This window comes from Coloeus monedula (assembly GCF_965178545.1).
Source record: "Coloeus monedula genome assembly, chromosome: 23".
Classification (NCBI taxonomy): domain Eukaryota; kingdom Metazoa; phylum Chordata; class Aves; order Passeriformes; family Corvidae; genus Coloeus; species Coloeus monedula.
This window is the reverse complement of record NC_138803.1, coordinates 6,903,255-6,930,274: the sequence shown is the minus strand read 5'-3', so window position 1 is coordinate 6,930,274 and position 27,020 is coordinate 6,903,255. Positions and strand designations below refer to the sequence as shown.

At 47.2% G+C, this 27,020-nt stretch overlaps 1 protein-coding gene across 2 annotated transcripts in view; it reads left to right on the top strand.

Annotated features, from left to right (window-relative positions):
* Positions 1-22,938: 22,938 nt before the first annotated feature.
* The window catches only part of KCND3 (potassium voltage-gated channel subfamily D member 3), a gene marked incomplete at both ends in the record, with an annotated part of 101,346 nt that continues 97,264 nt past the window's right edge, over positions 22,939-27,020 (top strand). For both annotated transcript variants that reach the window (XM_082296099.1, XM_082296098.1), the window contains one exon: positions 22,939-24,047. In XM_082296099.1, the coding sequence (XP_082152225.1) occupies positions 22,939-24,047 (1,109 nt within the window). The remainder of the gene's footprint in view (positions 24,048-27,020) is intronic.

Sequence of the window (27,020 nt, the reverse complement as noted above, 5' to 3'; positions counted from 1 at the left end):
TGCGAATGTGGCCCTTGGGGACATGGGTCGGTGGTGAGCTTGGCAGTGCTGGGGGAATGGTTGGACTCAATGATGTTAAAGATTTTCCCAACCTAAACAATTCTGTGACTTCCACCCACAGCTGAAGTGAGCAACAGGGTAACAGCCAAATTCCTTACATGTCACCTCAAGGATCTGAAGAGGCCTGGAGGCAGCTGCAGGCTGTGCACCAGTGCTGGCGTGTGTCACCCAGCCGGCATCTCCCTGTGACGCGGAAGGAGGGGAGCATCGCCGGTTATGGCTTGAGAGGGGACCATAAAGAGCATCTTGCTAAGAGCTTTCTCGTTAGTAGTAGAGAGCTGGGGATGGCATGATTCATCATCCCCTTTTTGGAAAGCTTGCAGAGTACGGAAAGAGCACAAATACAATTCCAGCAGCCACGAAACACCGTGCCTTTGCACATTAGCTTTTCAGGGCAGTCATAATCATCTCCATTTATTTTATTTAATCTTTTAAGTGCACAAATGTGAAATGGTTCTGTAAGTACTGAGAGGATAAACGAGGTTAAAACATTCATGGGCAGTGGAATCAAGTGAGGCTTACTTTGGTGCTTTGCACCTTCAGCCCTCTGTCATTTTTGCTGGAACCATCACTGAGCAATCAGCTTTAAACATTTCAGACCTTGGTGCAGAGCTTCTGTGTAAAATGTCTCTGCTTTTAGGGAAATCCAACTCTTCATTATAAAAGAGCTGCACAGAAAAGATAAAATGGAATAAACACCCCTCACTCTAGAATAATTGGACTGGAATTAGGAAGAAACTGCAGGTTTTTTGACAAGAGACTGATTTCAACAGAACCCTGGGAAAGCAGATCAGCTCTGGTCTGCTGGATCCCAGGATGGAGGCAGCACAGCTCCAGATCCCAGCTCTCTGTGGAGAAGGGATGTGCTCACAGACAGCCACAGGGAGCTGAAAGGGAAGAGAGGCTGAAGCAGGGCAGGGAACCAGCAGCCCCAAGGGCAGGAGGAGAGGGAACCCAGGCTCCAGTTCCTCAGCCACTGCTGCTGCCAGGCCTCCACAAGTTTTTAAGCTCAGATACTTTAATTCATTTCATTTACCATCTTAGTGTAAATTTACAGTATGAAAATGAGGAATAATTTAACACTAGGAAAGGAAAAGATGAAACAAAAGCCTGGAAATCTTGGCAGTCTCTTTGAAAGCAAAGGAAATGTCACAACTCTTTTAACAGCATCTTTGTTTTTGCAGGCAAATTACAAGTCCAGGTTCAGAAGTGTTTTTGTTCTGCCATTCTGCTGTGACAGTGTCTGCTGGCAGCCTCTAATTCATTCAGGAAAATCCACAACAGCAGTGAAGAGGAGGAAATGACAACAGCTTTGTGCAGCTCTTCTTCCCTCCCTGCCAGGCAGCAGCAAACACTGACTTTCAGTGGAAAGGGGTTTTAGGACTTCTTAAGCCCTTCTTGACACTGCTCAGGCTCTTGTCTGTGCCTCTGGAGTTTTAACTCCGGATGATCTACGGCTGAATCACCCCAAGCCCCTGGTTCACCTGACAGCTCGTTTTATCTGACGAGCTCCTGTGCCTTATCAGACCAGATATAAAAGGCAAATTAGATGCACAATAATTAACACAGAAGATCTGGGCTGCTTCTGTAGCCAAGATTAATTCAATACATTTTCAGAGCCCTCGGGGATATAGATTCTGGGAGTCTGATCTATGGTTATTATTCTTTTAAAGGAAAATAGATTTACCTAATTTACAATCAGTTCTGATGGTGGGAGGAGGAATTTAATTCTTTTTTTCTTTTGATAAATATACTGCAACTTTTCTATAATCCCTATTAATCTGATCTCCTAGGGAAAATTTTGCTGATCCATCATCTTGTGGCAGCCTTAATTCCCTTAGTGCCTCCAGGCAGGAGAAATGGATTTCCTCAGACTATGCCTCTAAAACCTCGAGTGAAAACTCTCCGGGGAACTCAGCCCCTGTCCGTGAGAAGGAAACTGTCTGTGGAGGCCGGAGCAAAGGGGCTGCGGGGAGTCACTGCAGCGATTCCTAAAGCATTCCCATGGAAAAGCTGCAGTGCTGCAGGTCCCTCCCTCGCTGGCTGCTCGTGCAGACACAGACACCATTCACCACTCGCCGTTCAAAAGCAACAGGGAGAGAACATCTGTTGAAAAATAAATGCAGGACTAATTATATATGATTGAGGATTTGAAACTGCTATTTTTAGCTTTGCCTTAAAAAGACGCGATGAATCAAAGGTTTGTGCTCAGCATTTTGATCTAGAAGAGGAGCGGGGTGTTGACCTGCCGAGGAGGAACCCCGAGAGCGGCAGTGCCGCCGGGGGGGCTGTGCCTCCCTCGGCACCGGGGCACACGGGGGCAACCAGAAAATCATTTCAGTGGCAACGTCTCTGGTTTTCCTGTCAGGATGAGAGGCAGCAGGTGAACATCAAGGCTCTTTTCATTATCAAGTTTGCTTCAGCTCGTTCTGCGGGAAGATCCAAGCGGGGCGTTGTGGTGGCACATCTGAGGACGAGCATCAAAGGGCCGGGAGCATCCTCTGGAAGGCAGCGCATCCCACGGGAGGGCTCCCGGCTCCTGCCGGGCTCTGATCCCGCATCCCGCGATGGTGTCATTGGCAGAGAATCACAAGAAAATCCTGACAGAATTGGTTTTCATCTGCTGCATTAAAAAGTAAATGGAGTCCGTGGAGGTGTTCGAGAAGGGCCGTAAATAGAGGGAGGGCGAGGCTGCGGCGAGAGCCTGGCAGGCTGGATGCCCCCTTCAGGAAATTCTGTGTTTAAAGAACAATCTGGAGACATAAAAGGAAGATGGACTCGGTTCTGGTGGCTGCCAAGAGAGCCATAAATGCCCAGGGCACACATATTTGCTCAAGTGATGGGATTGCTCCCAGCGCCAGCCTCCGAGCCGGGGGTGCTGCTCTGAGCCGGGGGCTCCGGGGCTGGGAACCGCAGGAGCGGCAGGACAGCGGCTCCTGGGGCTGTGAGGAGCCCCCAGAGCACAGCCAGGGGGTCCGGGGGGAGCAGCGTGTGTTCCCCACATCCCCCCCACTGCTGGGAAAGGCAAAAGGAGCTGCTCTTCCTGCTGGAAACCCGGGAGCTGCTCCACAGCCCAGGGAAGAGCGAGCCACGTGCAATCCAAAGAAAAGCTGTTTTTCACACTTATTGCCCTTGAATTGGCAGAGGGAGACATCATGTTTTATATTAACTTCATAATAATTACAGTTATTACTGAATTCATGTATACCAAAGAGGCTACAGCTCCCTAGGAAAGCTCATAATATTTTTAAGAGAGATGCCAGTCCGTTGGCAGTCTCATGTAACAAGCTAATTCAAACATTTTGATATTAGACAGCACACCTCCAAAAATGCATGGATTTGTGCCTGGTCTCTGGGATCAATGGCAGCGACATGTCTGGCATGCACAGAGTTGTCCTTTGGGAAAAAAATGCTTTGTAAAGCACAAGTATCACAGCCCAAGAAGAGCAATAAGTGCTGCCTTTAAAATTTAAAGCAGTGAAAATAAAGCTAAAGATTTTTGATATAGGAGAATGCTGTGAGAAATGAAGGAATTGCAGCTAGCTGTGGAAAACCAATGGAAAGGAAGATTTTGTCTGTAAGAGATGTTAAGGAATTCACCCAGCCTCTTCCCATCCTTTCCGCACGATTAATTGCAGAGATTTGATTTAATTTCTCTGGGCATGTGTTCACATCGGCAAACAAACTTTTCCATCAGATTAGAAGAGGTGACCCATCTCCAGAGCAGCTGTTGTTGTTGCTTGAAGTTCTGCAGAGTGGCTAAAGGAGTCAGAAAAGGTCAGCTTTGCACCAGAAGCTGGGGGGGGACAGCAGCTGCTGGCAGCAGGCAGGGAAATCCTGGCACAAGGAAGAAATGTTTGTGCTCGGGATGTCAGAGATTGGGGCAGATCCATCCCATCCCTGCACGGAGAGTGGAGCAGGGATTCAGTCTCGTGACTGGTGTCAAAGTGACATAAACTCAGCCTGGGCCTGTAACCTCACATTGATTTTTACTGTAAATCTAATACTTGAAGTCTGCCATCAAATGAATTGTTGCACATAAAACCCAACCTTCCAAAGTCAGGAGGAAAATCAGACAGAGCTTGATTCCAGGACTGTTGCAATTTCCTCCATAATGTCAGGCTGTAGCAACACACACATCTTTCACAAAAATTAAATTGCTATTAAACTTTCTGCCCATCTTTGTAAATTAACCTCTCTTTCATCTCAGCTTTTGATTTAGCAGGAAATAATTTTTGGAGCACTTTCCAGACTTCTTCCATTAGGCGTTTGGGCTGTGGTCAATAAGGCTGAGTTAATTGCCTGCCTAACCAGATCACACTGCTGTGCAAACTGGGGCCTCATCTGTGCTGCAAATGCTGCGTTTCTTTCTTCTTAAAGGTGAAGCCAAACCCCCAGGACAACCCCCTGGAAGCTGCAGCCACAATTTGCTTTACATTTTTCCAGTGCAGGGCTTGGGAACCTGGCACCCTGGACCGTAAGGACTTGGGAGAGCAGCTGGGATCATCCCAGATGTTGGATTTGCCACAGCTGGGAAAACCTTTGCATCCACAGACTGGGAGGGTGACCACAGGCTGTGGTCAGCACTTGAACCCACCCCAAAGCTTCGGCCCCAAACCAGCAGCCCACGTGCTCAGCCTGTACAGTCAAGGGTGAAAAACAGCCCCCAAACTCTTTCCCTCCTTTTTAATGGGTGCTTTTCACGTGAAGGTCCTGGCCCACAATCAGACAAGGCTGTGTCCAAGCCAGGTGAACCCCCACTTATTCAATATCAACAGAGCCCTAATTGAGAGATCAATTGGGAACCTGCCTCTTCATGCACAATTTGGAGAGCTGACAAAGGCACCTGTAGGGGCTGGAAAATAAGTTCTGCCTCATTACAAAAGAAATTGCATCTAAATGAAAAACAACATATAATAAGAGCTCTAAAGCACCTGCAAAACGCTGCCAAGCAGACAGGTAATGCGGTGATGGATAGCACACACCCTGCCTGGGACAAGGGTCACCCTTAATTATTCAGCAATTGAAGGAGCTGAACTCATTTCCCCAAAGGATTAAATGTTTTTTATGATGATCTGTAAATTCCAGGGCAGAGAATTAGCTGTCCAGACCCTAAGAATTGCATCCCTTTGATAGATTAGAACCTAAAGAATCACATATAGCAATGCAGGGACACATTTTTCCATTAATACTTGGAAAAGTCAGGATACCCTTCAAACATTCTCCTCCCCTTCTGTTTGGCTGTGGCTGTTTTTAAAATTTTAATGGCCTAAACAGCAAAATATTTAATAAATCTGGGAAAGGCTGCATTAGCACAACTCCAGCTTTATCTTGTTTAGCTGAAAAATGTGCACTTTATAATTACTTACATAATTACTCATGTACTACTTGGAGGTTGGACTTGGAGGCAATTTCCAACATTAATGCTTCTGTGATTCTATTCTTCCACAAGTAAATTTGATCCCATCACATCTACTTTGTGTGTGATTGAGATTTTTTAAATCATTATTTATTATTATTTTTGTTTTTTAAAACAGCTCCCCCAGCTGTGGGCACACAGGAGCAAGTCCAGCTGCCAAGGAGACCTGGCCAGCCTGGATTTCTCCAGTGGGTTTGGTGGGGAGCCTTGGGCTTGGGACTGGTGCTGAACAGGAGCAGAAAGGCTCTTCCCTCTTGCCGCAGTCTTTCATAAACCTGAAGGAATAGAGCCAACCCTGTGCCACTTTCTGGGCTGCAAAATGAGATCAGGATAATAAAAGACATCCTGGAAATAGACAATAATGGTAAAATGATGTTTTGACACGGAGGCCATATATGGTTGATGGGAAAAAATGAACAAAGTAGATGATTGAGGAGGTGCTGGAAAAATAGTCTCCGTCAGCTGATGAGGCTCCTATTCAGCAGATCCCAGACAAATGTGATGGATTTCATTGAATAAATCCTTGGCTGTCTTGGTTTATCTCCACACTTCTCCACTTTCTTTCCTTTAGGGTTACATAATTCTTTTTTTTTTCTTTCCCCTTTTTGAGGGCTGTTTCCATTGTGTCCTGCAGTGCAAACCCCCTGTGCAAGTGCCAGGGCAGAGGCGGTGATGGAGTTTAGAGGCCACCTGGACAGGGAGGAGCTGCAGGAGCCGGGCACTGGCAGCTCGGATCGGGTCACCCCACGGCTGTTCTGTGAGAGACCCCTGGTGCTCCCAGGGGACGATGGTGAGAAACCCCCGGTGCTGTGGGCACAGGGTCACCTCTGGGGTCCCCAGCCACCCTCCTGCTCTGTCCCCTCTCCTCCATGAGGGTCCCACCTTTCCCCTCTCCCTTCCCAGAGCCGCGTCCCCACCACGCGCAGGACCCCGCACCTGCTGCCCACGGGCACCTCCAGCACTGCCAGTGCCCCTGGCCCGGCTCTCCCAGGGCACAGACACCACAAACCTGTGCCTGAGGAGGTTTTCCCCGCCTCAGCCCTCCCTGAGGATGCACTGGAGCGCTGTTGGCGTTGGCAGCCGCGCCAGCCCACTGCAGAACAACACCTCAATGCAAGATTAATGAACAGAGGGGAACATCGTCAGCGATTAAAAATAAAAGGTACAAGATGCTACTGTTGCAGGCAGGAGCCCCAGCAGCTGCATCGGGATCTATATTGTTTAATAATGCACATTAAATTATTGCAGACTTTTTTAAAAGCTGACTCTGTGTAGCACCGATGTAAATCTGTTGCCAATGCAGGATAATCCTCCAACACATTTCTTTGTATTATTTTATTCCTTCCACATATTTCTCTGTAGCCTCAACACATTCAGCAAAGTACAAGTTTGTGCCACAGCACCCCAACATCCTGATATCCACCTCTGGTTTCATATCACTTGGGAAAAGCTTGGAAAAACAAGCGCAAGACAAGCCCAGAGACAGAAAATTCCACTGAGGCCAAGGGGTGTTGGAGCACCCGCCGGGCTCGTGTCTGCAGTCAAGGGGCACAAACACCCTGCTCCAGCTCAGCAGACCTGGGGTGATGGATTTCTCATGGGCTAAGCCAAAAGAATGGGGGAATATTTGGAATCAACCTGGAAAATGTTATGTTCTCTTTCCAAACTGAAGTTGCCCAATATTTGTTTATAATTTTTGTATTTTGTTGATTTTGAACCTTAGCAAAATACTGGTTTGTTTTTCAGGGGTTAGTATTAGTTTCAAAGTAGATCTTACTAATATTTAAAATGAAAAGCTATTTCAGGCCTTAAAATGTAGATGTTGCATTTAATAAGCATCAATAGTAAATGTTTTGATTTTCTGAAAAATGTTTTATGTACTGAAACCCTTTGACAAATGCAACATGAATTTACAAGCACTTGCAACTGATTCAAACCTGCATTTTCTTCACCAAATAAAACATTCAGCTGCAATGTTTTTCCCAACTCTAATGTTTGTCCTGTGCCTAGGGGTGAATTTCGCTCGGTGTGAATAACAATGCAGCACAGACAAGATCAATAAATCTCATATTTCATTTGATTCACTGTCGTGTTCTGGGCGGACCTGGCACAGCTGTGGCATCACCACCCAGCACTCACAGCGTGCCTTTAATGCCACTGAACAAGGAGAAAAATGCCTTTAAATGGAGGTTGCACGCGGAGTGGATGGGGAGCCCAGAGGGTGCTTGGGGTGCTCAGAGGAGAGTGGGGACGTGGCTGGGGCTCTGCAGGCAGGGTAACAGAGCTGAGCCCTGCTTGTTCTCGATCCCCAGGGAGAGCCCAGGCAGCCCCCCAGGGACGGGACACCCAGCTGGGGACAGCTGCTCCCACGTGTGCTGGGGCTGGCACAGGCACCAGGGCCCTGCAGATCCCTCCTGCCCGCGAGCAAGGGCTGCCCCAGGAGCACAGAACCACTGATGATCCAAGATCCTCCAGTCCAACCCCCTGCCCACTAAACCATAACGTGAAGTGCCACATCCACCCTTTTTTGAACATCTTGTTCCTTTCCAGCCTTGCACTTCATTCCTCTGCTGCCTTTGCTGCTCCCTGCCATCCTACCCAAAACAACCCCTGCACTGTTTTATTTGTCTTAATATGAACTACAAAGGGATTCCATAAATCGGTGGATTTGGTATTTCTCATTTGGAGAACAGAACAAACAGATGTGACGGGGGAGTTGCCCAGAGGTTACAGCAATAACAATAGGAGGGTCAGAAAGTGATTTATGACTGTGCCTTGTGGTGCCTGAGCCCAGCAGGGAGGTGCCGGTGGCACAAGGGGACACATTCCCAGCACTCTGTGACTGTGTAATGGAAACAGGTTCATAGAATTATGGGATCAGTAAGGTTGGAAAAGACCTACAAAATCATCAAATCCAGCCTTTGACTGAATCCCACCATGTCCAATAAATCACCAGTATCGGGCTGAGGAAAAGGGAGATGCCAAACACCAATTTCTGCTTCACCACGGAAAGGTTTTAGGACGATGTAATGCTGTTAGAGAATTCTGAGGAACTCGTAATACGTTGGCCACGTTACAAAAGTGTTTGGGTAATGAGCTCCTGAAAGGAGAGATTAATCCGCTGGAGTGAAATAATTGTGGGTTCACTTTGGTACGTGCTCTGTTCTGCATCTGATGACTAATCATCAGCATCTAATAAGAGAATGTTATCTTTAAATCATGAAAAGGGTAAATGCTTTTACGTGGTGCTGAAGACTGCCCACATGAGAAGGCTGAATATTTCTTTTATTGCCATGTTTATCTGTTTTTATCCGCATTGAGTAGAAAATACTCTGCTTTAAAAATACGTTGTGGCTTCTTTGATTTCCTAAATAGATTTATAATTATCTCCAAATTGAACACACTCAGCTTCTGTCCAAGTAATTGCCAGGCACTGTCCTTCACAGGAAGTGCAGCCCTTGGCAGATTTTCACCGGGCTCTTTGGATGCAGGAAATGAAGGGGAATGAGATAAATCAGTGCAGGTTCTGTGGAGCTCTGGGGTGAGGGCACACACACGGTCAGGCATTCACAGTACTGGGTTGGGTATTTTTTCCTCAGACCTGACTGCAGGAAAATTTAGGACTGTACTGGACAAGGCTGGAGCAAAGAGTGTGGAGACAAACTGCAGCTCCTCAGGGTGCACCTGCACTGGCTTTTCTCTCCCACATCACTGAAAGCACTACAAGGTCCTGATCCCACACTCTCCATCCTCTCCCCACGCCAATCTTCCCACCCAGCTCCTTCAGAGCTCTGTCTGCGCTTCACTCCAGCGGCCATCCCAAGATTCCAAAAATTCATCCTTCTTAGAGCTGTGATTTATGCAAGCCTCCTCTGCAGTCTGTGGGAACAGGCACCTCCAGAGCATCATTCAAAGAACAAAGCCAAAGATTCAGGATCCTGCTGTGAGTCACCATCCCAAAGAGCCTCTTGCCACTGGCGAGACCGAGAGCAAAGGAGATCTGGTGGAGACAGGAAGATGCCAAAGCTGACAGGATAAATCTGAGCCAATATCTACAGTGGGGGCATCCAGTGAGCCTCCAGTAGGATCCAGCCCCTGAACCTTCACATGGACTCAGAGGTCAGCCTGGATATCGGAATTCTCTATTCACACCAACAAAGGGGCAGGAAAAGTGAAGTGCTGGGGGAAGAAAAGCCAAAACTGGTCCCAGGTAGTTCTGGCCCTGGTTGAGAGGGGAAGAGCTGAGCTTCCTGGAAGAGATCCCACTCTCACACGATCACATCAGTGTCACAGCCAAGGTTCATCTGATCTCTCTGTGCTTTTCTGAACTTCTCCCTTTTTTTTTTTTTTTTTTTGTAATCTAAGGTTCAGTCCTCCAGTGCAAATGGCTCACAGCCAGCTGTTTCCATGCCAGATTTAGGAATAATTTGTGTCATTTTTGTAACCTGGGAGAATGTTGTTAGCTTGTCCTCAAAAGAAATTGAGCAAAATAACTACAAGGTAGAACAAAATAACATAAGCAGGCTTTAATTCTGCAAAACCTAGGGAATTAAAGCTCCTCTGTTTAAATAGCACTCAGTGCTGTTAAATTAAACACACGGCCAAAGGAAAGGTTTTCTGAGAACAAATAAGAAAATAATCACATCTAAAACAAATGAGTTTAGGTTCAGGGCTGTTGCAGAGCCCCAGTGTTTCAGTGACACCTTTCAGCAGTGACGTTTCTGGAGCCAGGAGTCAGCCAGCAGAGATGGCAACAGCCAGTTTGTGGTTTGTTAGAGTTTACACTTGTTTGCTGTTGTGGAAGTAGACCAGACACTGATCTAAGAAATTGGGAGGGAAATTGTTTGAGCAAAGTGTGTCCTTGTCAAGAAAATCATTTGACTCTGGTCTTTGTGCCTCAAACTGCAGCAATAACCCGTTGTAGGAAGACTGGCACTGCTGAGAGCGAAATGGGAACGTGGAGGAGTCAGCAGCTCCTGCAGCACAGCCCCACTTCAGCATTAATTTAAAGCTCACACTGGACATCTAAGTGCCTTTTATCACAGAATATTTTAAAAGGAACAACATTTTCTGACATAAATGTGTCTGCTAATGACGAAGACCAGAAGTAGCTTGTGGCCAAAGAATAAATGTTTTTAAAAAGCTTAGCAACAGCTCACGCTCTGAATGTCATCATCCTCCTGGGAAGCCTGTTGCTGTATTCTCAAGATTAGGTAAAATTATCCTGAGTCCTGTTTGCAATTTTTTGTGGCTGTGCATCTTATCCTTCTGTCTGAAGGTCAGATGAGAATTCTCCATCCCTACTTTTGTTCCTGAAGGAAAGCTATGAGTAGAAGTCAGGAAGTGGTAATCATAATTATTTATTCTTAATAGCACTTTTTGTTACTATAGCACTTGTGAAAACTCCTGGAATTTGAGCTGGTGCAGAGGAAAAAGGCTCATTTAGCAGCCCTGGGCAGGGCTGTCGGCAGGATTGACCAGTCCCTGAGCCAAATTCTCTTCTCTTCTGCTCTGATTCTCCCCTGCAGGAGCTGCTAATGCCGAATCTGGATTTCGATGGAAGCGAGTTAGAGCCGGTGCTGCTCCAGGAGGGAGATGTGGGCCTGTGCCATGACTCATCCCTTGCACGGCTCTGTGTTCACAAAGAAACGTGTTGGAAGTGTGATCCCAGTCCCTCAAGCAGCTGGGGCCTCAGGTAAATGATACATATATTGGTTTAGACAACATTCCAGCACTAGTTAGAACCTAAAGTCCTGCTTATTTCAGGATTTCATTTTGTTGTTTAGAATTGTAAATGCTTGTTTTCCTTGCCAGCAGAATTTGTTTTTCAGACGTGCTCTCCTGCAGGGTCCCTCAGGACGAACCCAGGGAAACGTCTTGATGGCGTGCGGGGCTCTGGTCTTGCTCTGTGAACCACCAGCAACTCTAAATGAACATTTTTCATGAGTCTACTTGCACTGGATTAATTAGCAGATAATCATAACCCCTCTCTTCTCCTCGGTGCTGTTGCCATGCCAAGGAAGGGCTGGAGCTGATTCCGCTCAGCTGCCCGAGGAGCCCACGGCACGAAACCTCCACTGCAGCAGCAGGTCCGAGTGCCATGTGAGAGCTTTCATTATCAGCTGGGTCTAAAATCCACATTTTAATAGGGGCTGGGATCCTACAGAGTCAGCCCCTGGCTACAGCCCAGCGAAGCACTTAGTGCCTGTTTACTCCATGTGCGTTAGCAGCCTCTTGACTGGCTGGGCCTTCAGGATCTTCATTTCAAACACAGGCTGAAGTATTTCTGAATGCTCCAAAGAGCCAGCACCTCGCAGGGCTGAGTGCTCAGGGTTAGCTCTGCCGGGCCCCGGGGCACAGCCCTGCTCCGTGTCCTCTGCCATGGACTGAGCCACCCCCAGCCTCTCCCCCAAAATCAGCTTTCAGGAGGGACTCCTGGAAATAAGCAATCACAGGAACTCAGCAAGCAGATTTACCCCTACCTTGGCCTGCATGTTTGAGTGCTTTAGATGATTTATCTGCTCAGAGAAGGATTATTTTTGAGCCTCTCTTTGCCAAAAAATGTAAGCCTTATCAGATGGAAATCAGAATCTATTCTTTGGATCACCAGCCTGGATCACAGCTCAGGTAGAAAGCAGGTCACATAAAATCAGACCTTTCATGAATATTTATCTTACTTTTCATTAAGCTTTACACCTGAGGATCTGATCCTGAACGCACTGAGTGCCTGCACAGAGTGCTGCCGGTTCCCGGCCCCTAACGCAGCCAGGGAATAAGGTACAGTCTTGTTTGGATCTATAATATATGGATAATAGATAATAAATTAATTCCTTTCTTTCTGCTGCTGTTTGCAGTAGCAATAAAGGCATTGTCAGATCCAAATTCCTAATCACCCGTGTCATTCCTGCAGGATAATTTAACCCTGTTCCTCAGCTTCCTCATGCAGATGAAGGCCATATCCCAGGCAATGGGCCTTTGCAACAAATAAACTGTGAGGAAAGATTCTTCAACATTTTCAAAACTGAGAAAAAGAGGAATTTTATCTGCCTCCATTTCTGCCATCAACAGAAATAAAGAGCTGCTTCTCGTGGTCTGAGAAACTGAACAATGTCTGCAAATTCAGAGCTCTCCAAACAAGAAGTGGCATAAATTGAGACATTTCATCAAGAGCAAAGCCATCATTTGGATGGAACTCCATTCAAATGCTATAACATGGAGTTATTGTTGGCCATTTCAACGTTTGCTGTATTCCCATTTAAGCTGGGTGTATTGTCCTGCTACATCATCCCAGACTGTGCCGTGTTCTGCATGTTCTTCCTTGTACACAGGGTTAGAAAATACATTATCTGAGCATTCAGCTACAACAGTAAAGGTTATCTTATCTAATTGAAAAAAGGAGCTGGTGTAACTCATTCCTTGGTGAGCAATATGAGTTTTCATTACAGAGGATTTCTTGGTCAGAAACATGAGCACAGTGATTTTGAAAAATCCCATTCTTTTGATTTGCCAGCTTCTCCCCTTATACAAACCCAGAATTACCAATGACTTTGGCCCTGAAGTTTGCTATGAGCAAACCCAGTTGTATTTAACAAGACGTGCCAGTATGTCTTGATTAGCCTCCCTTCTCCCTGCAATAAAGGTAATATCACTCAACACCAATAAATCTTGCATTTTGGGTGATGTGACACGTTTTCCTAACAAGCCTGACAGTTGTGTCTTTTTACATGAAGAGCAAGAACACCTCCTGCTCAGATAGATGTTTGCATAAATATCCCTTTTGAGCTCCTTGAGAGGCTTAGATGAGAGATTTTCCATTCATGAAGAGCTTCCTTTGGCTCTGGACTATCCAAAAATACTGACTGAATTTACTTTCAAGCTATCAGCTACTGCTGCTGCTGGGAGCAAGTTTAAATTTTTGCATTAACAAAAGCTTTCTTTCTCTCTCAAAGGTCTATACTGAGGATTAAGATCTGAATTCCAGGTTAGCCCTTACTGACACATAGATGCGCCTTCCCTTTAGCTGGGAGACTACATCCTGCTAGAGCACAGCAGAAATAATGATCTTATTAGATTCAATATTAAAAAGAAATAAGATTAAGCTTGAATTCTAGTTAAAGAATTTGTCTGCAGGTAAAGTTATTTTTAATCTGTTCCAAGATAAAGGAATAAATTTATTTCTGCCTATTAGAATTCTCATATATAGAGAGGAGTTTGGTATGATAAATTGGTTTGGGGCTAAATCCACCTCTTGGGGTTTTTTCCTCAGCAATGTGTGGGGACCATCCAACCCTGGCCATTAGGAAATGTTGGGAAAACCTGTCCATGTCTGGAGGTCCAGGCTCACCTGGTGGAGGAACATGGACAATCTCACTCCCAAATTTCTTCTCCATTGCCCCACATATAATAATAATAAAAAGGAATTATGATAGTACAGGACTCATTCCCCAGACAATATCTAGGCAGGCTGGATATTGCTTTATGGCTGTTGACTTGATTTAAAACGCACTCTTTGAAATGAAAGAACAACTCCTTAAATTTGCAGTAAGTGTATAGTTCCCCAGACCTGATTTACTGGTTATGAGCCACCAAAAAACTGCAATTCCAATTTATTGTGTTGTTGACTGTGGCAGCAAAACCCTTGGTATCACTCAATCTCTGGTAATCATTCCAAACCTGATAATTTAACATTGATCATTTATTTCAGGTTGGCTTGGGCTTTGTTGGGGGTTTTTTGCTATTCTTTAATTGGGCTCTCCACTGGCAGCAGCTGAGGATGATTGCTTTGATGGTGACGGGTTAACCCACGAGCGTGAGATCAAAGCAGTGCACTTGCCTTGTGCTCTGCTCACTTTGGAGCTTTTTAGCCTGGGTCGGCTCATAATTACGAGAATTCCCAACTGGCTGGAAGCAAATCTTGCAAAAGGAACTTGCTGCAGAGCAGTTGGATAAAGAGCAAAGTGTAAAGTCCTGCCTGGGCTGTCAGACATGAAAACTGCATGGGAAATGGGCCTGGGCCATGGAGTGCACCGGGAAGGGACACAGGACAGAGGACAATCAGTCAGAGCCCTGATTCGGTGTCACTCCTGCCCTTCAAGGGTCTTTTCCTTCCACTGTCGTGTGTGACCCTTTCTCAATTCATTAACATCAGCTGAGCAGAAAATGTTGCAGCTGCTGGGTAGCTGTCACTGCTGCTGGACCCCATCCACGGCTCCTTCCTCTCCCCTTTTAGGAAGAAGTGGTAGAATACAGCTGAGGCTTTATTTTGGGTTGGAAAATCTCCAGACACAGAGGGGGAAAAAACTGATCATGATGTGAATCAGAGATGTCCTTGAACCAAAGCCCTTGGTTTCCAAAGGCCCACGGGCCCGGCGAGGCTGCAGAGTGGGGCTGGGATAGGGACTTCCATCGGAATCCAATGTTTGGCAGTGTTTTTCTGTCTCAAAGAAAATTTAGATTGGTCCTAGTGAAGATCATTTCCACCCCCAAAGCAGACACTGCATTTTCTGCACGAGAGACACACGAGGAAGGGGCTTGAACCGATTTTGCCAGACCTGTGGCATGAAGGCGCTGAAGCACACATTTAATTTTAAGGTTACAAAGACCGACTCTTTCGCATAATCACATTAATGACCTTTCTTTAATTTATGCAGGTGTTTTCACCAGCTTGGAGCCAAAGCAAGGGAACTGTTAGCACAGTCTATGGGACACAATCAGACTACAAAGCTCCGGTGTTATGGGAGCTGTAATTTCAGGCAGCCAGGCTGTGTTCCTGCAGCTGTCACTGCAGAACTTCTGCAGCACAGCCACGAGCTGAATGGGGTATTTAGATGCAGAATTTATGCAGAAGAGTACCCAATGTAGAGAACAAACACAATAAATAAAATACACTGTAGAGGCATAGGATATAAACACAGAAGAAAATGTAAGGGGAAAAAAATTAAGTGAACTATATTTAATATTGATATTTAACCATGATAGTTCATTCCATAATTTCCCTGGTTACATGGCTTGTTTTAACACCAGCAGGTTCTACTTTTCTGTAGTAGAATGAGAAAAAGTTGTTCAAAAAGTTTTAATAAAATCTATAATTGGGGCAGTAGGACCTAAGGAGTAATTCCTAGAAAAGAGAGAGAAGGGGAAAGGCAGAGTGAGAGAGCAAAATGAAAAGAGGGAAAGAAGAGAGACTTAAAGAGAGAAGAGAGAAAAAGAAACAGAGAAAATACATCAATAAAAAAAAGTAAGAGAAGAAGGAATATTTTCACTTCAGACTATCTGCAGCAAGCTTGCTTTTGACTTTCATACTCTATTTAAAAATACGAAATTGGGAGCATTGAAAAAGAGTTCCCAAATTAGCTTTTTAATAGAGATGGGAAGTTAAAAGGGGCCGAGTCATGGGGGAAAAGCGATTCAGAATCACAGCCAGGGCAGCACCAGCAGAGAGTGAGGCCAGAGCATGCCCCAGCGAGAGAGGAGTCAGGAAGTTTTATGAAGTGGTGACACTGTAAATCACAGAAAAATCTCTTATACCAGCAAAAGCCAAATGACATTTCTGGTTCTGCTTTCTTCTGAGCATCTGCAAGAGGGAAAGAGCAAGTGGAGATACAGGGAGGGTTTAAAAGTGGAAAGCAGTTCTGAAGACATCTAATAAAGATAGATTCAGGGTGCTCTGATATGTTTAAATTCTTACAGCCGCTGAAAGTTTCTCATAGAAGTTTTAGGATTCAGTTTGCACACAACTATTCTTGTGTCCAGTATACAACTCTTAATACCTGTGATCCAAAGATTATAATGCACTGTGTTTGCATGAACTTGTGAACTACTCTGCAGACACTGTAATGAATATTACAAGTGTTATTGGGGAAGGACTGGGTTTGGGAAGGGTTACCCAGGACCTGATATTCAGAAATCAGTGTTGTTTTTTAATAATTGCACTGAATTATCAGAAATTAGACCCTGAATTAGATCTATCGGGTTGAGGTTCGGTTTTATCTTAGGAAAAATTTCAGCACTGAAAGTGTGGTCAGGCATTGGAACAAGCTGTCCAGGGACGTGGTGAAGTCACCATGCCTGGAAGTGTTCCAAAAATGAGTAGATGTGGCACTTTGTGATACGGTTTAGTGGGCATGGTAGGATTCAGTGACAGGTTGGACTTAATGATTTTGGAGGTCTTTTGTGGTCTTACTAATTCAATGGTCAGGGTCCTGGTTTCAGAGTTTCTAGAACCAGACCGTTGATGTGTTGAAATATTGAGTATCTGGAGGTATTTCCCTATTTTTATTTAGTTGGTTTTTTGTGGGTTTTTTTTGTTTGTTCGTTTGGTTGGTTTTTTGGGTTTTTTTTGGGTTTTTTTTGTTGTTGTTGTTTTCTTTTTCTTTAAGAAGGTCTTGGGTTTAGAGCTCTGGGAAGAAAGGCACCTGGAAAACGGCCCCTGGTCATTGCTGACTGTACCAAGTCCCTGTTTCCCTTATTTTAAGAGGCACATCGGACCTCCCAACACACACCCCTTGCTCACAGTGATGCAGCTGAGGGAGCATCTCCTGCCCCTGACAGTGCAACCCCTGCAGCCCCCGGAACCCGCTGGACCCCTCCCTACACACCCCTCCTCCCCGGCTCGGGAACTCGGGCGCGGGGCCCCCGTTGCGGGAGTGCTGTGGCCACCGGCCATCCCCTGCCCAGCGCTGCCTCCATCCCGGGGGTCCCGCGCCCCGCTCCCCTCGCCCAGCGCTGCCTCCATCCCGGGGGTCCCGCGCCCCGCTCCCCTCGCCCAGCGCTGCCTCCATCCCGGGCTGCCGCGCCCGGCGCCGCTCGCTCCGGGTGACACCTGCCGGCGGCTCTGCGGGCGGGCGGCGGGCGGGGACGCGGCCGTGTGCGGGGAGCCCCCGCCGCCCCCCGCCCCGCGCCGCCTCCCCTCTGCGCGGAGCTGTCCCCGGCCCCGCCGATCGCCGCCGTTCGCCAGCCCCGTGCCCATCGCCGCTCTCCGCCGCGCGGTGCCGACCGCTCCCCACCGCTCCCCATCGCTCCCCATCGCTCCCCATCGCTCCCCATCGCTCCCCATCGCTCCCCGCCGCCGCCCCGCGCCCGCGCACTCCGCGCAGCCCCGCGCTCCGCTCCCGGCAGCCTCATGGCCGCGGAGGCACCGGGCGGGCGGCCGCGGCCGGGAGCGCCCTGCGGAGGTGAGGGGGTCCACCGGGAGGGCGGGGGCAGGAAAGGGACCGGCCCCGGCGGATGCGGGGAACACTGGCCCGGGGGGATGCGGGGCGCGCCGGCCCGGGGGTTCACCTGCGGGCGGGGCGGGGGCAGCGGGTGCCCCCGGCCGCTCCCACCCCCGGCCCCGGTTCCCTCCCGCCCCTCGCCGCTGCCGATCCCGGCCCGTGGCCGCACAGCCCGTGCCAGCCCCGCACTGCCGGCGATAAAGTGCGGAGCTGCGCCGCGCAGGGAGGCGAGGCAATGGCGAGGCAGGCGAGCCCCGCTCGCTCGTGTACGTATCGCTCTCACTTTATGGAAGTCATCAACTATCGCTGCGGCGCATCAGTCACCGCCGGGAGCTGCCCGGCAGAGCAGGGCAAGGCTGGCTCGCTCTGATTTGGGCTTACGGTTATTTACTTAATGGAGATTCGCCAGCAAACAGATAAATGAGCGAGGCTGCCGGGTCTCTGAGTGTGCCGAGTCCAACTTCTGACCGTGGATGAAAGAGGGATGCTGAGGTGGTGTGGAGACAGGACTGGTAAGAGCTGCAAAGGAGCAGAGCGAGCCAGAACAGCAGGGCGAGGGGCAAAGGGAAAGGTGGTGGGAAGGAAGAAGGGAGAAGAAGATAGGGAAAGATCGGTTTAAATCTGAATGATTTCTTTATATTCCTGAATGTAGCCTTCTGCCCTGGCCAAGGTGTTGGTTGTAGGTTTGTGATGCCGGAGGAATAGCTCAGTTCCTGGTCCAGAAGGAATCCCTCCTGCCTTGTCCCCGCCTGACCGAGAGCCAGGAGGGACACACAGGGAGCTCCGGGAGAGACCCGCGAAGTTCATCCCATACTTTTCCCCCCTTCATCTCCCCCTTGGCACATTAGCATGCAGGGTAGGCTCTGGTGTGTATTTAACGACTCCATTTGCCGGCGTCTCTGTCAGCTCACACCGCCCTTCTCCAGCCGCGCTCCACCGCCTGCCTCCCTGGACCAGCCGGGTCCAGCTCCGGCCGCGGCCACCCCGGCGGATCTCCCGGACCCGGGTGCCGTTCCCAGCTGGGCTGGGCAGCGAAGGGAAAGCTCCGAGCGGTGCTGGAAGGGAAAGGGGCAACGCGAAGCGAGCTCAGGCGAGAGAGGCAGGGAGAGCCTCCGTCTCGGCAGCAATGAGGGAGAAGCTGTTTAGTCATCTCTCTATATATACTTTCACAATGATGATCACATTTACTGATTGCTTCTGACTGCATTTAGAGAGGGAGTCAAGAGGCAGGCAGCACAGTTCACCTTTTATCCTGAGGAGTGACTGCTCCCCCTTCCTTCCCGTTCCCCACATTCAGCCCTACTTTTGGGCGCCGAGTGTCTTTTCTTGCCAGGTAAGGCAGCGCTGCGAGCCGGCAAGATGGGGCTCTCTGGGCTCGCTGAGAGGGAGGGAGGGGAGAAGTTTGCATGCATGTATCCTAAGCCTGTTGCTTTTGCTCCTAAATCTCCGCAACAGACTGAGGGAGTGAGTGTTTTGCAGAAAGTTTTATTTTCTGGTGTTGCTGTGAAGGAAAAGGAATGTGTGACTGACAGAAGACACCGAGGCTTTAGCTGACATATTTTGCTTTAAAGCAAAGGTGTCTTTGCTGCCTGAGCCTGACCCAACAAGGACAGGAGAGGGAAGAAGGAATGATCTCCAGGCTCTTCACTCCCGTTAGCAGTTTTCATCAAGAAACTTGCAGTATGTTTATCGGTTGGATTTCAGACCAGCCCTGTCTGCTTCTAGAAAGGGAAACACTGAGATTTTTGGTTTGTCTCTGCTCTCTTGAGATGATGAAGAGACACTGATCAGTGTGGCATTGCTGTGGGAGCTGAAGTGGTAAGAATCCATCCTTTATTTCTTGACCCTTTAGGTGAACAGTCATAACTGTTCTCTATCGAGTTTTCCTCCAGAGCTTTCCTGGCCCAGCCTTGGCTGTTGGGGTTTTGTTCCAAACTGGGATGAGACCACGGTGCCCCCGGAGCGGCTGCAGCGGAGTCAGCAGTGGTCGGGAGGGATCCGATGGGGTCGGGAGTCCTGGGAGGGGGACAGAGGGCTCATGCTCAGACTTTTCTACCAGATTTGCTTGACCGTTTCACTGTCCCCACAGCTACCTAAAGAAAACAGCTTCTTCTCTCTACAGATACTTTTTTAAATCAGGAGGCAAATCATTCTATTTTGTGTACCAGTCTTCTAAATGTCATCAGCAGGGTGCCGGTCTGCTGTCAACCAGTTCCTTTTAAATTACATGCAGAAATTACGGTAATTAAAATTAGAAATATGGATATAGCTAAATATATGCTTGTTAGAATTAAAGTGTATCTGTTTTCTATGAGAGCTCCAGAGACTGTCAACAGTACATTAGATTTTGAGTCCAGCCAATTGCTCACCAGCCTAAACAGGCTGGTTAGCAGTTACCAAAATCCAATCAGGCAGAAAAGGAGGATTCTTTCTACATTCTGGAATTCTACATTCTAGATAAATTGGTTACTTCATCTTTTTTTTTTACTCAGCTTAGGTTGTGCAGTTCAGAATTATAAATCCAGTCCTCTCTCTCTCCCAATTTTCTTTCACTTCCTTCAGGGAGTGGTAGAGTTCCAAGGAGTCATGGACAAGAAAAAGCAAAACCTCTGCAAGAGGGAATTTCACTACTCTTCTCACTCTTGTTCCTTCAGATAATTTATAGCTGAAAAAGAGTCATCTTTTGTGTCTTTTGAGGATCAAATGGGACAGATTCAATGTAACTTTGAAAATTAAGCTGGGTGCGCTCTGTTTTCCTATCCCGCCACATTTCTTGGACCCAGAGAAATGGGAACTAAACTTCCACAGAAGAATTCCCCTTTCTTTCTCTTTTGCTTTAATCTCCTGTCCCTTTCATAGCTGAGATATTTATAGCTTCCCCACATATACTGCCAGCATGAAAGGACCCATTTTATCTTTTAAAAATGGATTTTAAAATGTCTAAGTCACTTATGAGTTACCAGTGCTTTATTGGAACAATTATATGTGAAGTATTTATAGTGCCTCAGCAGCTAATGTAGGTAACCTGGAATCCACAACCAAAGTTATGAAAGTACAGAAGAGATTTCTAACGTGGCTCCCCTGAGAAATCAGGGAAGATGAGGATCCAATGTGCTGAAACTGGTCAGGTCACCAGTCAGTCCTGGCAGAAGGACTCTGGTGATGGTGCTAAGTGAAATCAAAACCCAGGGAAGACAGTTTGCCAGCAGGGAAAGCCGGAATGAGATGCCTTTTCTTGGTTTCTCAGTTATTTGCCCGTATATATTTGGTGATTAATGAATGAAATAGTTCTTATTTTGCTGCCTCCTGTTCTTAAATGTTTCATAAAAGGTAAAAGATCCACCACTGGCGGTAGAAAGCTGCAGTCTGAGCCCACTGAGCCCCTGGAGATGCCTTTTCAGCTGAGGGCTGGGGGAGATTTTCAAAGTCATGCAGAGAAAGTTTTCAGTGCTGAGCTCTGCCTCATGCAGATGACAGAGCCTGGTCCCCAGGGTGGCCAGTCTGGCACCATCAACACAATAAATTCTCTCTTTAGGGAGAGAGAAAAAGTGGTGCTTTGTAATACTGAACAATTCTTTAGAGGGAAATATTGTGGGATGTTTGCTCCAGTGCCATGTAGATGAGCAAAGTGTCTCCTTGGGATAAGCATCACTATGGATTATTATATGTTTCGTAATTACAAAAGCTCTCAGCAGCAATAAGATGCTCGCACGAGGGATTTCAATTGTCCTTTAGATAGTAAAATTGCAGAGAAAGATGCTCCACATTAAGGTGATGAATGTTAATTTGCCCCGAAGAGGAAGAGCATTTCTGTGAGCACTTCAGTCGTTTTCACCACAGACTGATTCCATCATTTTTTATTCAGTATTTTGATGGCCTGTTGGAATCAATAAGGCTGCAGCCTTACTGGCTGGAATGGCAGCTTTCATGTAAGTTAAAAACTTTAGAGTAAAACTGCCTACAAAGACACAATTAAGCTCTGAGGGCCTGAGTCAGTGGAATCAATGGAATTTCCATTGATAAATTGACTTTTGATAGGGCTCCTAATGCATCTCATATGATGATGGCACCTTTGTTCAGATAACTTCATGGTAGAATTAGAAAAGCTCTAGGGAAGTGAAAGTAAATGCAAGTTAAAACAAAAGTTAAAGACTGTAGGAACTCTGACCAGAAAGATAAATTCATGGCTAGATCAGAACACAAAAACTACTCAAACTTCAAGAGAATGTTGGCCTCCAGTGGCTGAGGATCTGGACAGCTTGGGATATTTCTCATACAAAAATCCAAGAGTGCAGTAAACATACTTTGTTTCAGCCTAAGAGTCCTTCAGTTCTTCAGCTGAAGGACTTCTGCCCCTGTTAGCCAGGAAACAGGCAAAGCATCTTCCTGCTGGAAAGAAATTCTCCAGCTTTGGAGCCTTCCTTCATTCCGATGTTCTTGGTACTTGGTAGCTTAATCCATCAGCTGTCACACCTGGGATTGAAGCTTACTGGTGCTCAGGTATTCTGAACAAAGTTTCCCCAAAAATCAGAATTTTGCTCTGGTCCAGTGGAGGGCTGCAATATTTCCCAAGAATAAACCCCACCTCTAAATGAAAGAGAGCAGCAGCAAACTGCTGCTGAGGCCAGGCCTAGCATTAAAGATGGAAGACAACTGGTGAAAACCAGAGAAAACTTTCCATTTCTTTCAACTAAAGATGTTCTTAGTGCGAGGTTCAGAACATACTGAGCTTCTTTAGGACTGGAAATGCAGCCAAGCCCAGTCGCGGGTTTTCGTGGTGTACGATTCCACTGCGGGCTGATTTCACTGGAGTTCCCAGCTCTTTCTTGACAGCTGTAGTTAAACTGATGAGCACATGAGGCTTACACCTGGGGAATTATGGATTAGTCTTGTTTGTGAGGAAGCAAATATAAATTACTGTGTTTATGCTACTTTTAAAATGCTTTTAATGAGGAATCATTTGCTATTCAAAATTTCAATCCATAATAATGCCATAACCCCGCTGAGCTGATTATCATGTGCCTTGTTCAGCATCATTCTTCACCTGGGAGGTGGGGGCAAGCCAGTGGTTTTAAATTCTCGCGTCTGTGCTGATCCTGGACTCTTCAACCCAACGGGGCAGGACGCCCTGTGTGACTGTGTGCTGTGTTCTCTTTTGTTTTGTGTTTTAGATGGAACTGGTCTGACTCCCAGCAGGTCCCAGGAGCATCCCAAGCCTCATCTCCAGTAACACGGCCTGGGCTCATCATGGCAGCAGGAGTAGCAGCGTGGTTGCCCTTTGCCAGGGCGGCTGCCATAGGATGGATGCCAGTGGCCAACTGTCCCATGCCACTGGCTCCAACGGAGAAAAACAAGAGGCAAGATGAGCTGATCATCCTCAATGTGAGTGGCAGGCGCTTCCAGACCTGGAGGACTACACTGGAGAGGTACCCGGACACTCTCCTGGGCAGCACAGAGAAGGAGTTCTTCTTCAACGAAGACACCAAGGAGTACTTCTTTGACCGGGACCCCGAGGTCTTCAGGTGCATCCTCAATTTTTATAGAACTGGCAAGCTGCACTACCCCAGGTACGAGTGCATCTCTGCTTACGACGAAGAGCTCGCCTTCTACGGGATCCTCCCTGAAATCATCGGGGACTGCTGCTATGAAGAGTACAAGGACAGGAAGCGGGAGAACGCAGAGCGGCTGATGGATGACAACGACTCCGAGAACAACCAGGAGGGCTCCATGCCCTCGCTGAGCTTCCGGCAGACCATGTGGCGAGCCTTCGAGAACCCCCACACCAGCACCTTAGCCTTAGTCTTTTACTACGTCACCGGGTTCTTTATCGCCGTCTCTGTGATCACCAACGTCGTGGAAACCGTGCCCTGCGGCACCGTGCCGGGGAACAAGGAGCTGCCCTGTGGGGAGCGCTACGCGGTGGCTTTCTTTTGCCTGGACACGGCGTGCGTGATGATCTTCACCGTCGAGTACCTGTTGAGACTCTTTGCGGCGCCGAGCCGCTACCGCTTCATCCGCAGCGTGATGAGCATCATCGACGTGGTGGCCATCATGCCCTACTACATTGGCCTGGTGATGACCAACAACGAGGACGTCAGTGGAGCCTTTGTCACACTAAGGGTTTTTAGGGTTTTCAGGATTTTCAAGTTCTCTCGCCATTCCCAAGGCCTGAGAATCTTGGGCTACACTTTGAAGAGCTGTGCCTCCGAGCTTGGCTTTCTCCTCTTTTCCCTCACTATGGCAATCATCATCTTTGCAACTGTGATGTTTTATGCAGAGAAAGGGTCCTCGGCAAGCAAATTCACCAGTATTCCTGCTTCCTTTTGGTACACTATTGTAACCATGACAACACTGGGGTGAGTATTACTTTTCCTTTTCCTGAGCAGCAGGCAAGCATGTACTGGGAGCTTGACTTCAGCTCCTCCTCAGCATTTTCCTGGGTGCATGTTCGAGAAGGGGCTGGAAGTGTTGAGGGTTTGATTGTTCTTTGCCTTACAACTCCTGCAATTTGTGTGCAGTTGTATAAACCAGAAAAAGCACTTACACCCACTTGGCAAATGCTCGGCAGCACGGTGAATGAGTGCAGGAGGAGCAAGGTGGTGGAGTAGCAGGTCCTGATTCATTTTTGCAGGAGGGAAAAGCTGACCCCAGTGCAAGGGGCTGGGAGAGAGAGCTCTGCTCTCTCTGACATTCACTCCAGCCATGCCGTTCACACAAAGCTGCTGATGTATCTGTTGTGTCTCGTTGCGGTGTCAGTCGTTGTTTCTTCACTTGACTTGCCAGGAGCTACAGATTTGCTGAATTCAAGTGGATGTTGTGGGTCGCCGTACTGAAAATACTCAGTGATGGCCAGGACATGATCTGGTTTCTACTTAATCGAGCAGGATTGGGGCTTCTTGTCTGTGTTTAGCTATGAGTTTGAAAACTGAGTGTGCTGCAGCAGTTGCAGTAGAATTTCAAACATTCCCATGGACAGGTACAAAGATAATGAAATCAAAGCAAGGGGAATGTAGCCTGGAGGGCACTTTTCCCCCTTATATTTCATTTCCGTCTTACAGATGTTGCGACTGAGATTATAGATTTGAGCTTCTGCTGCTCTGAACTAAAACCTCTGCGAGCAGAACGGCCAAACCCTCACCCTGACAAGGTTATGTAGAGGAAAGCAGGCATTGCAGGCTGCTGCTTTGGGGGCACACAAAGCCAGGATCAAGTGCAATCTCTGCATCCCATTCGTATGGGAAGTTTAGAGTTACTTTGCAAAGAGTTTTCCCACTGGAGAGTTCACATAGTTTAATATTCAGAGGTAGACAATTCTCCTCCTTGTAATGCAGTGACCACTTTTTCTCTAAACTGCTTTTGATTTTAAACACTACTCTGTGCCTATTATACATGAACAGGCTCACAGTAGCACTTTTAAATTATTAAAATCATAATTCAGCTGTCAGAAAGGCGCCGAATCTGGGCATATGACAACTGAAAGTCTGAATTTCTTTATTAGGTGAAATGTAGAACCTGTTTGTCATAGTCACCTAAAGATGTCTTATTCTTCCTTTTTAATATTGAAGCAAAGTTTGCAAATTTTTGGCAAAAGCTGTTCCTTACCCTGGGAAGGCCAGCGCTTACTTAGAAATCAAAGCTGGGCTTTGCATCCCAGCACTGCCCCACGCTGTAGCTCAACTTCCCATATTCTGACTGGTCCATACTGGTCTGTTCCCTGCCCATCCCCACCACTGTGTCTGATCAGCTTCAGGGGGACACCTGCCTTGGGTGGCTCCTTCACGTGTCTCTGCACAAGGGGAGATGCGTGAAAATCCAGTTCTATTTTCAGATTCCTGTTTAATAATGATCACACCCATCCTTCCATGGACACAGGCCTGCACCCATTCACGCTCGTGCTGTTACATCTTTGTGACAGGAGACTTGGGGCCGAGGGGCCGTCCTGTGCTGCTTGGGAACAGCCCCAGTACGTGCAGAATGTGCTGGAGAGCAGCTGAGGCTCTGCTCCCACCAGGGCAGTGCCTTGGTTTGCATCCCTTTCCCTCCCTTTCTGAACGCAGGGACAGACCCGAGTGCTCCCAAGGACCTCAGAGGGTTCTCAATTTGTTGTAATCACAGAAATCATAGAGGTACAAGTGCTGGAAATGAGCTGACACGGATTTAAGGAATTAGACATTTAAACATGGCCTTGTAAGGGTTCATTGGAAAGGGACCTATAAAAGGCTGCCAAAGTCTTAAAACTGAGACTTCTGGTGTTACTGATTTGGGACTTTTAGGTCATTTCCACCTTCCTGACTCCCATCCTCCTGGAGGAGTTCACCACCAGGGCTAACCCTCCTTGCCCCCTTCATTTCCCCAAAAGTCCTTCCAGTTCTGACAAACTGGCACTTTCAGACAATATTTCATATACATCTCTCTTCAGAAGTCATTTCAATCTGTTTGGAAGGATCTTGTTACTAATGAGAGTCCTGGCAATTCCTCCTGCACAGACGCTGCCAGAAATGCAGCCAAGGTCTCCAATGTGCTCCCTAATCCATCAGACTTCCCCTCCTCAGTGCTGGCCACTTCACTGCTTGGATTTCAGCAGCACTCAGAGCTTTTATCGAGATCTTAAATATTTCCTGCCTTTTGCCCTTAATAATTCAGCCAGCCTTTAAAACAAGAAACTATAAAGCACAACAGTTTTTAACTCAAAACCATATATATATATATATATGTAGCTTGCTTTCACCACCAGTACGTTTAAATCCAGGTAAGTGAGGGTTTCCCTGATGCTGGAATCTCAGCATTGCTTTGACAGAGTGCCTTAGAGGAGTGATCTGGAACATGCAGGATAACTTCTTCCCTGTTACTAAGATTAGCTCCATTTGTATAAAACAAAAGTTTACTTACAACAAACAACCAGAGCGAACAGTAGGAGACCATAAACCCTCCCCCTGTACTGTGCATCCGCTGCTCTCCCAGATTCCCAAGTATCTTTAGGATACAATCACATTTCCAGATTGTCTTGTAAAAAAAAGGCAATAAAAGTGTTTTTCTTCTTGAAGGTGAAGCCCAGCATCAATAAATAACCGCTGCTTTTGGTGGGGTTACCATGCAAATCAGTTTAGAGAAATTCGGGATGGCTTTGGGGCTCCTTAGGCAGTTAACAGCCCAGGGAGACAGGTACAGCAGCTTTTCTGGAGTGGGAAACAAAGCAAAGGAATTAAATTATACTGACCCTGCATCTCTGATCCCTCTGCTGTGCTCATCAGCCCTGGTTTAACAGAGGCTGTTTTTAATTTAACACGATTTAAATTTTGCTCAGGAGGCTTTATAATGAAAGCATTATT